The 14,258-nt window shown below is 49.3% G+C and overlaps 1 protein-coding gene across 4 annotated transcripts in view; it reads right to left on the minus strand.

The window, feature by feature from the left end:
• The window catches only part of PNPLA7 (patatin like domain 7, lysophospholipase), a 118,030-nt gene that overhangs the window by 95,845 nt on the left and 7,927 nt on the right, over window positions 1–14,258 (minus strand). For 2 of the 4 annotated variants that reach the window (XM_083161177.1, XM_083161174.1), the window contains exons 1-4: window positions 8,444–8,587; window positions 8,288–8,362; window positions 6,496–6,583; window positions 3,122–3,204 (exon numbers count right to left, since the gene is read on the minus strand). In XM_083161177.1, coding sequence (XP_083017303.1) covers window positions 3,122–3,204; window positions 6,496–6,583; window positions 8,288–8,362; window positions 8,444–8,560 — 363 coding nt within the window. In that variant the 5' untranslated portion in view covers window positions 8,561–8,587. Of the gene's footprint in view, window positions 1–3,121; window positions 3,205–6,495; window positions 6,584–8,287; window positions 8,363–8,443; window positions 8,588–9,086; window positions 9,122–13,262; window positions 13,327–14,258 lie in introns of those variants that run through there. The other 2 variants (XM_083161175.1, XM_083161176.1) reach the window with 2 other exon arrangements.

A 14,258-nucleotide genomic window follows, 5' to 3' on the forward strand; every position in this document is an offset into this window, starting at 1 on the left:
TCAGGGTGGCAACACAGAATTTACTACTTTAATGACACAGAACTATCCAAAGGATGCTGACATCCTGCAATAATAAATGATACACCTGCAAATGTTTTTATTAATAAATACTCATGCAGTGGCTGCTGCTGCTGCAACGACCAGTGGCGCCGCTGATGGCTGCCTAGGCACGGTGCAGCTTGGTGGGTATGTGTTCCCTGTGCGATAACTGTACTGTCCCTGCTTATATTGTTACCTACCTGGCTGCTGCAACGACCAGTGGCGCCGCTGATGGCTGCCTAGGCACGGTGCAGCTCGGCGGGTAGATGTTCCCGGTGAGATAACTGTACTGTCCCCTGCTTATATTGTTACCTACCCGGCTGCTGCGGCAACGCTGTTGGCTGCATAGGCACTGTGCAGCTTGGCATGTATGTGCCCCCTGTGTCTATATCCCCCAGGGAACTTCTAGTGTAACCTGTATGTGTTCGTATATCTGTCACTGTTTAACTGTACCAAACTGGCTGTTGCACAGCAATCCAAGTAAAATTCCTAGTATATGCAAGTATACCTGGCCAATAAAGTGGATTCCGATTCTGGTATGGCAAATTAGTTAAGGGCATACAATATTGATGCACTATTCCAGCAATTAACAGCGCCACCTGGTGACGATATAGGAGAACCGCGAGGGGGAAGGTGAAATGCCCTTCGCATTATTCTTCACTAGTTACCAGACCGACAACATTATTGCAGTCATGTTTAGCTGATAAAAAATAAAGAATATTCCTATCCATATATGACACCATAGTAAGTAAGGGGTGTCAGATTCGAACGCCAGAAGTCAGATGCTTTATTACACTCTCCCTGACCTTGCAAAGGGCAAACAGGCACTGAGAACCCACCTATTGCGGGTGCCGGACGGCTCACCGACAGTCGGGATTCCTATAATCATTACTCCGACGTCGGAATCCCGACTGCTCCCTCATGGGGGTCCATGACCCCCATAGAGGGAGAATAAAATAGGTGTGCAGCTCGCCACCGTGCCTGCAAGGGGCTTCATTGCACTCCCCCCGCTATGCAGTCGGGATTCCGACGTCGGATCAATGACTGTCGGAATCCCACTGTAGGTGTGTTATACCACACCCCCTATTGCGTATCCTTCTGCATAACCTAGTACCGAGGAAACTCTCCCTACCTGCCGCCTCATGTCCCGCCCATCCCTGCTATGCTCACTTCCTGCATAACCTAGCACAGAGGCCACTCTCCCTACCTGCCGCCTCATGTCCCGCCCATCCCTGCCATGCTCACTTCCTGCATAACCTAGTAACAAGGCCGCTCTCTCTACCTGCCGCCCATGTCCCGCCCATCCCTGCCATGCTTACTTCCTGCATAACCTAGTACCGAGGTCTCTCTCCCTACCTGCCGCCTCATGTCCCGCCCATCCCTGCCATGCTTACTTCCTGCATAACCTAGTACCGAGGCCGCTCTCCCTACCTGCCGCCTCATGTCCCGCCCATCCCTGCCATGCTTACTTCCTGCATAACCTAGTACCGGGCCACTCTCCCTACCTGCCGCCTCATGTCCCGCCCATACCTGCCATGCTTACTTCCTGCATAACCTAGTACCGGGCCACTCTCCCTACCTGCCGCCTCATGTCCCGCCCATCCCTGCCATGCTCACTTCCTGCATAACCTAGCACCGGGCCACTCTCCCTCCCTGGCGCCTCATGTCCCACCCATCCCTGCCATGCTCACTTCCTGCATAACCTAGCACCGGGCCACTCTCCCTCCCTGCCGCCTCATGTCCCGCCCATCCCTGCCATGCTCACTTCCTGCATAACCTAGCACCGAGGCCGCTCTCCCTACCTGCCGCCTCATGTCCCGCCCATACCTGCCATGCTCACTTCCTGCATAACCTAGCACCGGGCCACTCTCCCTCCCTGGCGCCTCATGTCCCACCCATCCCTGCCATGCTCACTTCCTGCATAACCTAGCACCGAGGCCGCTCTCCCTACCTGCCGCCTCATGTCCCGCCCATCCCTGCCATGCTCACTTCCTGCATAACCTAGTACCGAGGCCGCTCTCCCTACCTGCCGCCTCATGTCCTGCCCATCCCTGCCATGCTCACTTCCTGCATAACCTAGCACCGAGGCCGCTCTCCCTACCTGCCGCCTCATGTCCCGCCCATACCTGCCATGCTCACTTCCTGCATAACCTAGCACCGGGCCACTCTCCCTACCTGCCGCCTCATGTCCCTCCCATCCCTGCCATGCTCACTTCCTGCATAACCTAGCACCGAGGCCGCTCTCCCTACCTGCCGCCTCATGTCCCGCCCATCCTTACTATGCTCACTTCCTGCATAACCTAGTAACAAGGTCGCTCTCCCTACCTGCCGCCTCATGTCCCGCCCATCCTTGCTATGCTCACTTCCTGCATAACCTAGTACCGAGGTCTCTCTCCCTACCTGGCGCCTCATGTCCTGCCCATCCCTGCCATGCTCACTTCCTGCATAACCTAGTACCGAGGTCTCTCTCCCTACCTGCCGCCTCATGTCCCGCCCATCCCTGCCATGCTCACTTCCTGCATAACCTAGTACCGGGCCACTCTCCCTCCCTGGCGCCTCATGTCCCGCCCATCCCTGCCATGCTCACTTCCTGCATAACCTAGCACCGGGCCACTCTCCCTACCTACCGCCTCATGTCCCGCCCATCCCTGCCATGCTCACTTCCTACATAACCTAGTACCGAGGCCACTCTCCCTACCTGCCGCCTGATGTCCCGCCCATCCCTGCCATGCTCACTTCCTGCATAACCTAGTACCGAGGCCGCTCTCCCTCCCTGCCGCCTCATGTCCCGCCCATCCCTGCCATGCTCACTTCCTGCATAACCTAGTACCGGGCCACTCTCCCTACCTGCCGCCTCAATCACAGCTCTCTCCCATCTATACCCTATATCCCCCCACTCACTCATAACAGCTCATCTCTTCCAATGGAGGAATGTGACAGCTTCAATGGCTTAAGTGTCAAGGCTTAATGTTTTGGTGTGGACACGGCCATATAGAGAACAAGGTGCAGTGTTTCTCAGGTGGTGACAATAGCCTGTCCTATGGTCTCGCCCATTTACTCCTCACAATGATTATATCTGTACCTTTCTCATGATCTTCCGTCCATAGAACATCACTTTGTCCCTCTTGCGGAAGCGATAGCGCGGCACCTCGGGCTGATGCTGCTCTGTAACAAGAAACGCATGAGAGGCGTCAGGTGTGGAGCGCGCAGAGGAAAACGCCAGTGCTGTATGTACCACAAGATCACAGCAACAATTACTATCAAAAGGAGAAAAACGTATGTCCGTCAGCAAGGGAACCCCCCTAATTACACTGTTGCGCCCAATTACAAATGGATAGGTCTTGAATACCATTAAGTATTGTGACACAGGCGGTTTGTGGTTCCCAATGTCCTTCTATGTTGTATATATGCACATAAGGAAGGGCTGTCGGTTGGAGGATCGGGACTGGCCAGGGGAGGGGCGGGACTAGCGAGGGCCGCACACAGGAAGGGCGAATTTGTGTCATTTTGTACACAGCACTGCGCTTGGTCACCGCCGTATCAACTCCACATAGCGTTATTAGCGCAGTGATCCGCCAAGAGGGAGCAGTTATGTCGGCATTCTTACATTTCTTTCAAACGTACAAATGAAATCACTGCTTGGAGAATTGGTGCAAGCGTATAATGCAGCCTTGGCGTAGGGATGGCCATCGGTGCAGATGCCATTCTTGGTGATTCTGCTCCCAGCCATCGATAGCGGTAAACTATTTGATGGATAAACATCGATAGCTAAAACTATCAATGGTTATCCATGATATTTGACTGAAGGGCCCGTGGGCCAATCAGAACTCGGGGAGGGAGTTCCGGGTGTCGGGTGTCCCAGCACCTTGGGGAAAAAAAAAAGAAAAAAGGGAAACATCGGTTCTCCTTTGCCATCGATGTAGGGAAACCATCTGGTTCTCCCACATCAATGGCAAAAGTATTCAACATCGGCCATAAACCATCAATGATTTCAGATCATCGATGGGCATCCCGACCTTAGCGCATGTGCCACTGGCGTAGAAGCAGAGGTAAGCCTGCGAGTTCCAATGCAGCCTGAGCCCCAATATCCATATTATAGGACACAATATATCATTACAGAGGAGGGGAAGCTACAGGTGCAGCCCAGAGGAATAGATTCTAGGCGCAGGCTATATATTATAATACAATGAGGACACCGAGGAGCAGCAGTCTGGGGGTTAATGGATAACTAGGTGAGGAACTGTAATCTAACAGTAGAGACACAATGTTCTGTGCTACCAGGGAATAAACACCCTGGCAGGGAGTGAGGGAGGGAACACAGACATGCCAGCTCCGTGCCAAGACACAGTCACCTCTCCGCACAATGACAGAGAGGCCAGGAGCAGGGAGGCTGCAGGAAAGCACAATAAGCAGCGATACCTCCTCCGGTACATTATGGATTGTCAGCAAGTGTCACTCCCAGGACTCGGTCTCAGCAAGGTCTGACACCGGCTGATTGTAGCAGCAGCCTGTAGCTGGCCTCATCACGCCAGGCGTGCGGCGCTATGCTAAGTGCCACGTCCGGACAATGCCATCACAGCTGTCATGTATAGAGCAATGCACCCAAGAGGTAAAAGTGTAAAGACAGCTTTCATTATGGACTTTTGACACAATTTGCCGGATCCATGTCTGTGAGACGCACATTCCCTATACAAGAGTCAAGCTGACAACAGTTGTTGTCAAGGCCCCTCCCCCTAATGTAAGTTGGAATGCTGAGCCAGGCACACTGGCAGGCCTCTCAGATCTGGCTCCGTAGGGTGGCCGAACACTCTCAGTAATATCAAATTTAGAGTGGATATGCCACACTACGAAATCCTTACAGTTATCACCTCCTTTGCTGGCAGTGCCCACCCTTAAGGGGCATACACACGCAGAGATTTGTGCCAAGCAATTTTACTTAAGCAAAAAAAGGCTGGGTAGTTGTTCAGAATGAGAGATTGCGATCATCATCTGTCATTCTGTACACACAGAGAGATTTGCAGTCATTTGCTAAGCAATCTAACTATATTTTGACTGCATACACTGATTTAGTTAGCAAGAGATATTTAATCTCTCTGAGCATACACACTGAGAGATCTGTGCTTATTTTCTAAGCAATCTAGTCAGATTGCTAAGAAAATAGCACAAATTTGCTCCGTGTGTACACCCCTTTAGAGTGCCACTGGCACTATGGAAATTAGAAGGATGCAATGTACTGCCACAATGCAGAACATTCCAACCTGCTCACTAGGGGCCTAATTCAGACTGGTTTGATTTTTGCAAATGGCCAAAACCATGCTGCACTGCAGGGGGGGGCAGATATAACAGGTGCAGAGAGAGTTAGATTTGGGTGGGGTGTGTTTAAACTGATATGTAAATTGCAGTGTAAGAATAAAGAAGCCAATATTTACCCTACACAGAAACAATATATCATACCTTAACTCTGTGCACGTTACATCTGCCCCGTCTGCAGTGCAGCATCAATCAGGCAAATCTCCCATCTAACCCATAAACCTGTCCATAGAAGTAATGATACCCTGCCAGTGGGGCAGGTAGAACAATGGAGGCTATATACACACAGGCCTCAATCAATTATTTTGGTATTGCGGGAGTTAATCCCAAAGGTGGGGGGTCCGAGAGCCGCTTACTGGCAGGATAGAAATGTCTATACAACGGAAGGTATTGTGCATTCTGTGTACGGACCCTGCAAGCTGAGGATGCTCAGAATTATGCTCATTTTGGAATAGAAACTAAGAATCCTAAAATTGGGATTTCGGAACTATTCCTCTGTTATTTTTTAAATCCTGTTCAATCATAACCTGTATGTAATTCTCATTAAGAGTTTTGTTAAGCTCTGGAAATATATTTCAGATTAAGGCCCTTATTCTGGTTCACTCGCAAAGGCAAATTCCTTCTCAAATGGACAAAACCGTGTGCACTGCAGGTGAGGCAGATGTAACATGTGCAGAGAGAATTAGATTTGGGTGGGGTTTTACTTCAAAGTGAGATCTATATATTGCAGTGTAAAAATAAAGCAGCCAGTATTTACCCTGCACAGAAACAAAATAACCCACCCAAATCTAATTCTCTATGCACATGTTACATCTGCCCCACCTGCAGTGCACATGGTTTTGTCCATTTAAGAAGGAATTTGCATTTGTGCGTGAACCAGAATAAGGGCCTAAATCCATTTACTGTAGCATATTGTGTGCGACTTACTGACTTTGTGAGCCTGTGAGGCCCAATGCTGAACCAAGTGTGATATTAAGTGCGAAATTAATATTTGTGCAGAGTGCGTAATGGTGTATTCACGCCAAGCGACACCGTTCTGACCCAGCTTTCTTACATTGGGGTAGCTAAGTGCAGGCGGGAACCATGACGCAGGGGAAAGAGTTACTTGTATTAGGAGATTGCATTGTAATCGCAGACCATACTTACTGGACTGTCGGAATCTCTTGTAGACGATGAACACAACAATCCCAATAAGGGACAGCGCAACGACAGCCCCGATCAGGATTCCCGTCAGCTGTAAAGACAGGGGGATAATAATATATCACACTTCTGATAAATGTAGGACTGATCCTCTCCATTCTCATACAGACTGCACACTCGCCTCCTCATGAGAACAGTGCCCCCCCCCCCCAGGTGTTGTATTATAACATATCACATACAAAGCAGATTCATTCCAATACAATATTATGGGTGTGGAAGAATAGGCTGACACATGCTTTAGCACAGGTGTATCGCTCTACAAACACAAACTGGGCAATTTTCCGTTCCCCAATCGGAAGTATGAAAAAGTCCGAAAACATTACATTTTTTTTTTTCATTGACCACTACCATGTCCACCTTTTGACCATATGTTGTTGTTCTAGAGACATTGTCAGCCGTCTGGATACCCGTTATTACACATACATAGTAACAGGGGAAATAAATCTGTGGTAACACCAGGGTGCTCCCGTTACACCGACTGTAACTTGGAGGTGGGAGGTGTTGGAGGTGGGAGCAACTCTGACACAGATGTCATGTGATCATCCCTAGCCAATCTACCAAGAGCTGGCAGCTTGATGTGATCACTTCCACCCACTACATGGGTGGGACAAAAGATCCGCCTGAAAGGCCTCGGTACTTGTGTATTATAACGGCACCCATCGCATACCATAAGGCATGCGATGCGATATCACGCGATGTTGTACAATGTCATACAATTTTAAAATTGTATGGTATTGTATATGGCATACAATGCCATACAATGCGATGGGATGCGATTATAAATTGTATAAGCACCCTAATGGGTGCTTACAATGTTAAATGCACCCCCACGCCACCCCCTAGTATAAACGTGAACCCGAAGCGTGGCGAACACAGCGAGCCCGCGAGGGGCGGTGGTACGTGTCCTCCGACCTTTTCATACCCCCACTATCCACATCGGCGTGGAACTGATTTTATAAAGTGTGGTGAGCGCAGTGAGCCACAAGCGTGGTGAGCACACGTGCATAACTTCACAGGTATACGCGTCCGCTCGCCACGCTTCGGGCTCGCTGCGCTCACCACACTTTGTAAAATCAGTTCCACGCCGACGTGGATAGTGGGGGTATGAAAAGGTCGGAGGACGCGTACCGCTGCGCTCGCCACGCTTCGGGTTCACGTTCATGCTGGGGGTTGGCGTGTGGGTGCATTTAACATTTTAAGCACCCATTAGTGCTTATACAATTTTTCATCGCATAGGGGGCTGAAATCGCATCGCATCGGGTGTATGGCATGCGATTAAAAATCGCGCGATCACATAATGGGGGGCGCCGTGATAATACACAAGTACCAAGGCCTCAAACACGTGAGGTGCGTTTGCATCAGACTCAGAATAAGCCGGCACAGTAATGGTAATTACGTTACGACCAGAAAAGACCGATCCAGCTGAGCACACTGTATGCAGCCACTCATATAACAGCATTCATGGATAAATCCGAGGAGGCGGAAACAAACAACATGGCGGCCGTTTCTCTATAGATCACAAGGGACGGACAGACTCCACAAAATGTTATTTCATCTCCCTGCTACAGGAAATAAACATTGCGGATTATTGGCGTCTTTTGTCGACAGAATTTGAAGCGGATTCATCGAAGTGAGTTTTCGGAAAGCTGCGCCTTTGGAAAGCATTAACCCCATAAACAGAAGTGTGTAGACAATATAAAGGATAAGGGCAGAATTATATAGGTACGGAAATGTTTACCATGGTGGTCTGGAGCCGTTCCTCCACAAACTGGAAGACTCTGCTGCGGAGGTCTACGCCCATGGAGAAGGCTGGCTGCAAAGAGAGCGCGCAGTTTAGGAGACAGGTACGGACGGAACACACAAAAAGGTGTCACACACATGCACATTGATGTACCCCGGACAGTGGCATCTGGGGACCTGTCCTCTCCTCATACAGCATACTGAGAATGCGCCTGAGGCCTCTGGTCTTCACAAGCAGAGTTATGTCCCCGGCAAGTGAGAACAGTCCCATCACCCACCGCCCTCAGCTCAGACAGAAACCAGACGGAACATCTGCCAAGGCCGCCGGATCCTTTTCCAGTGTAACCGAGAGGCACCGATGCCACCCATAGCCCCCCCCCCCCCGCACAATGGGCAGTGTGTCGGGTGAGGCTATAATGCGTCAGCCAGCTGCTGGACGCCCCTGATATCAGCCTCAAGGTCATGGATCAGTTGTCAGGCGTGTGGCAGCCAGAACCAGGACTGCTGCACTGCAGGGAACACTAGCTCAGGAGCAGGCAACGGGCGGCACTGCAGCTGCTGCAGAACTTCACATCCCAGCATGCTCAGAACATTGTCTTACTGCTGGGGCATGGCATGCTGGGATGTGTAGTGCCACAGCAGCTGGAAGGCAGCTTGTTGCCTACCCCATGCTCACCCAGTCTTGCAGCATTACACCAGGATTATCCTGCCCAGCAATAGGTACAGAGTCAGCTACCTATACACATACACACACACACTCTATCATTATATTACTATATATACACAGAACACAGTACCTCCATGCACTTGCTGCTGTTCTCATCACCCATCTCTGAAATAGAAAGCACAGGGAAGAAAGGGTTATTCTACAATATATACCCTATATTAGATTACAGCTACAAGCATACAGGTGACATGAGAACACGACATCACTGGTGCTATGAGGAAGATGATCATGCAGAGGTCCTGGGAGAAAATACATCAAACAGGTGAATGTACGCTCTCACGAGCAGGGCCCTCCTTACATGCTTCAAGGGAAATTGGGTCCGAAATGAACCCTTATGGCGCCATATAAATAAATAATAGTAATAGGCCACTGCAGGTAAGCTGTATACACAGGTACACGTCCGCTAAGCACGGTTCCTGAGCAGGAAGCTGGCACTGTACGGCCAGAACCGATGTATCGCAGGAGGCCCTTATACATGGGATGTATCGCATCTGACCCCGTTCCCCACAGCCGGGAGGGGGTCCGAGTGGGAGGTTGGACCTGCAAGCAGGTTCGACCTCCGACTCTGGTCCGATGTGCACGGAACCGCACATCAGACCAGATGGGATGTCAAACGCATCCAATTTGGGAGGATCGTCCGTTGGAATTGGGTGAAATTGGCCGAGTGTAGGGTTACATCTGCCCCACCTGCAGCACAGCATGGTGTTACCCAGGTGCACGTTACATCTTGGCTCTGGTCACACCAGTACTGCGACACGGGAAACTCGGCTTAACCCTGTGCGAGAACAGGCGGCCGCGGGAATTCATTGGATAGCTAAATTCACCCCACCCCCCTTCATTTAGTTGACTGATGAGAAAAAAGGATGAAGCCAGCATTTAGTGGGCATGGGGCCCACGTGGCCCCTGTTAATCAATGGGACCAGTTGAGGATATTTTATGAAATATATATTAATAGTGTTCATTCCAGCATCCTGAACCTTAAAGACATGTGAAGTTCATTTTCTTACCTGAGGTGTCCCTCTCTGCTATGGTGTTCCTAGCACAGTCTGGTCAGTTTCTCCGCATTTATATACAGACCACACTGTGCTAGAAGCACCACAGCAGAGTGCGACACCACAGGTAGGGCAGAGGAACTGCACAGGTTTTGAAAGAAGAAGAAGAGTGCTAGGACGGACACTACATTAACTATGGATCACAGAGATACAGGAGCACAAGGGAACTGCAACGGACGTTTCGTTGGGCTGCGATGCCAAGAACTGAATGGCGTGAAACACAGAATGCACAGTATTTCCAGGCTTGCTGCACAGACACGTACGATTAACATAACACTATGGAGGCCTACACGGGTGATACAAATATACATAAAATACAATGGAATAAATAAAAGTAAAATAAGGAACTTGGCCACAACATCAAAATAAAGAAGGAGAACATTACACAATCCTACACAACAGTGACACAACCACAGCTGTCGCAATGAGCCAGTAACAACGTTACACACTGCACGATTAACCCACATCGGTTCCCTAATCACTAACAACTCTGTATTTTCATTAAAGGTTTTCTTAAAAAAAAAGTTATGGAGAATTATAACCAAACTAATTAACCTCTCCATCCCTGAGTATTCACAGTCTACACTGATGAGCACTAACAAGGGTGAAACAGTCTGACAGTCGGTGGGAAAATGCCCCAGCGCGGACCTAGATCATGTCAGGGCAATAAAGGATACCGTTTAGGAAGCTGGTCAGAGAAGGTGGTGTGAGCCAACGCGGAGGAAGCATTTTACCTGTGCACAATAGTCTTCATGTCTGTAAGTGATTGTTAGGATGCTGCAGGGGGGAGGGGCTAAAGACATGATCGCACAACAATTATTCTGTCTTTATTGGATACGTGATGGCTTCAGCATATTTAATGATCTTAGATTTTAGGCTCAGCGGTGCTTCATAAACGTCAGAAAGTGGACAGTTATGGGGCCCAGCTGATGTCTATGCTGTAGGTTATGGTGAGAATAGGTTAAAGTGCAATATAAAAGTGGTGTACAGTCCATGTCTACTGCATCTGTGTCACCCGTCTGCCCCTCCCCTTTATAATGTAAGCTCTCATGAGCAGGGCCCTCTGCCCTCATGTGATTTTCCTTCTCTTACTTAAAATATTTTCGATGGCCCCAAACCCTGCGGTTTCTGCCTCCCGATGCGGTGTCAGTGGTGTCTGCTGATGCAGCTATGTGTCTGTCCTCTGTACTTATATTATATTCAGCTGTAATGGGGCCAACACACCTAGATGTTGCTGAGTGATATGTGCGAAGCTACAGATGGGTCAGGTCCCATCCTGGCTGGCGGGTCGCCAGAACGTCAGCGCTGGCGACCCGCCAGCAGCCGCGCCAGCGAATACACTGAGACGCGCGTGCGTCGCACGCGCGTCTCAGTCTCCGTCGCCAGCGCGACGGAAACCCTGTCCGTCTCAGGGAGACGGACAGGGTTAGGGGGGGTTAGGGGGGGATGCGGGCAGGCGGCGGGGACCCGGGGGAACGGATGGAATCGCCGTCGGAAGGGGACGCGCGCGCCTCCCCTTCTCACCATCGTCATGGCGACGCCAGCGCCATCCCCTGCCAAGATGGGACCTGACCCATCTGTAGATCGCTCAGCACAAGGCCATCCAACTAGATTTATCCAGCATGCTGAATCTTAATTGCTGGGCAATATCGATGCACGAGGCCACGCATCACTATCGATGTGGGAGCGATGAGGGGGCATTTTTTAAAGCTATCTAGTCGGATCGCTTAGAAAATGGGCTGATATAGGCCGCATAAGTCACTGTGTAGCTTATTCATTTATGTACTCTGTATTTGGGCGCAGAGGATCCCTTGTGGTGCCATATAATAATAATACCAGAAGAAACCTGAGGTAGGAATTGTGGGCAGAGTCCTGCAAAGGGCCTTATATTATGTGCAGCACAGATGGTGTAATGCATTGCTGCCTCACAGCGCTGAGGTCATTGGTTTAATGCCCATCACAGCCCTTAATGTGTGGAGTTTGTATGTTCTCTCCGTGTTTGCGTGGGTTTCCTCAGGTGCTCCGATTTCCTCCTTCACTCCAACTATATACTGGTAGGATAATTGGCTCCCAACAAAATGAACCCTATAATGTCTGTGTGAGCGTATACATGTGGTAGGGATATAGGCCCTTATTCTGGTTCACTCACAAAGGAAAATGAGTACTTGTTTCCTAGCAGGGCGCCCAGATTTCCTATGTATGTTAATGCATCGCATGGGTCATTTTAGTGCCGTGCGATGCGATTTTTTAATGTCATTTATTAACTGCTCTGTATGACCCAGGGGATCGCATCGCACCTCCCGCAAAATTGCATGCGATTTTATAGGGTGTGCGATGCCATTACATTAGCTATACAATAATATCATTGTATGACATACAATGATGTTTTACGCCCCCCCCCCCCCCCCCCCCACTATCCACGCCACCCCGAAGCGTGGCGAGCGAGTGCAGCGAGCCACCGAGCCCGAAGCATGGCAAGTGCAGCAAGCCCCGCGAGGGGAAGCGGATTACTTTACATGCATTCCGCGTCCCCTCGCCACGCTTCGGGCTCGGTGGTTTGCTGCGCTCGCCACACTATATAAAATCAACTCCAAGCCGACGTGGATAGTGGGGGTATGAAAAGGTCGGAGGACAAAAACCATGTGCACTGCAGGGGGGCAGATTTTCTTGTGCAGAGAGATTTAGATTTGGGTGAGTTATTTTGTTTCTGTGCAGGGAAAATACTGACTGCTTTATTTTTACACTGCAATAGAGATCTCACTTTGACGTAAAACCCCACCCAAATCTAACTCTCTCTGCACATGTTACATCTGCCCCACCTGCAGTGCAGCATCATTTTTCCATCGGAGAAGGAATTTCCCATTGCAGATGAACCAGAATAAGATGCAGGTGTATGGGTTCAGCCCACAAAACTATTTAAAAAAAAAAACTCAAAAATTGCAATTTCCGCCCCTATGTATAAGCTCATGAGAATCAAACATTTTTCCATCCATTAAACTACGAAGTCAAGAGAAATACAACAAATAACAAAACACAACAGCGACTGCCATTATCACCCACATATAATATGGTGCCCTAATTTGCACAAACTAATTCACCCTGCATCAGTCCTTGTGTGTAACTTCCACTGTCAGCCTTCCTTTGGTTACACAACGATGGTCAGAGGTCCGGAGCAGATGGATCATGTGACCTACCTGTCGTAGCGGCAGCATGAGGGGAGACTGTAGGCCACACATATTAGGAAGGAAAATTCCACAGCTAGCGGCGACAGGTTAGGGTCAGCGTTAAGGACAAGAGACAGAAATAAGAGCAGGGAAGCTGGTTAGTCTGACACAAGAGAGACAGAAAAAGGTTTGGGGGAAATGTACTAAACCTTGGACAGAGATAAAGTAACCAATCGTCTCCTAATGGGCAGGTCACAAGCTGTGCTTGAGAAATGACAGTTAGGGGCAGATTGGCTGGTACTTTATCTCTCTCGCTGTGGCTTCGTATATATAGACCCCTCTGTACTGTATAAAATCCGTGGTGAATTCTCGTCACAGAGAAAGGAGCACAAACAGGTAAAAAATAACATTTAATGGAGGAGATGCAATGGGCGAGTCACATTAACAAAAAAGGGGACTACATTCTTTAAATATACACATTAACGCATACACGAGTTGCAGTGTGAAGATCAGGTCACAAACCCCTCCGTAGTTCCCTCTAATGTGTTACAGGAGAATTCTACCAAGGACAGCCACATCCCATAGAGAGTCACAGTGCGTACACTTTAACCGATAATCATTAACGATATCCAAGATCAGGATATTGGATATCGCTAACGATATTTCCGTGCATATATGCTAATGTGTAAAACCACATCATTTACGATGCACGCTTTTGCGGGTCAATAACGACGCCTTTTGTCATCCTGCAGAAGACATGGTTAACGAGGGCTGTTGCTCGTTGCACTTGCCGACCCCCCACCACACACACACACTGTGTCCCCTCACTCACTCCATACTCATCATGTAAATATGTACCCAGCTTTTGGATGATGTGGTATTACAGATCTACAGTATATATGGCAACAAGTACAAGACGTCGACATAACATTTGTCTTCATTGGTTTTTCTCCCATTTGCAAATCTCTGCTTGGTAACATGCAACCACCATCAGTAGAAACGTATTTGCTGGACACACTTCGGCCA

Source organism: Crinia signifera, chromosome 9 (assembly GCF_055691185.1).
Source record: "Crinia signifera chromosome 9, ASM5569118v1, whole genome shotgun sequence".
In the NCBI taxonomy this organism is placed as follows: Eukaryota; Metazoa; Chordata; class Amphibia; order Anura; family Myobatrachidae; genus Crinia; species Crinia signifera.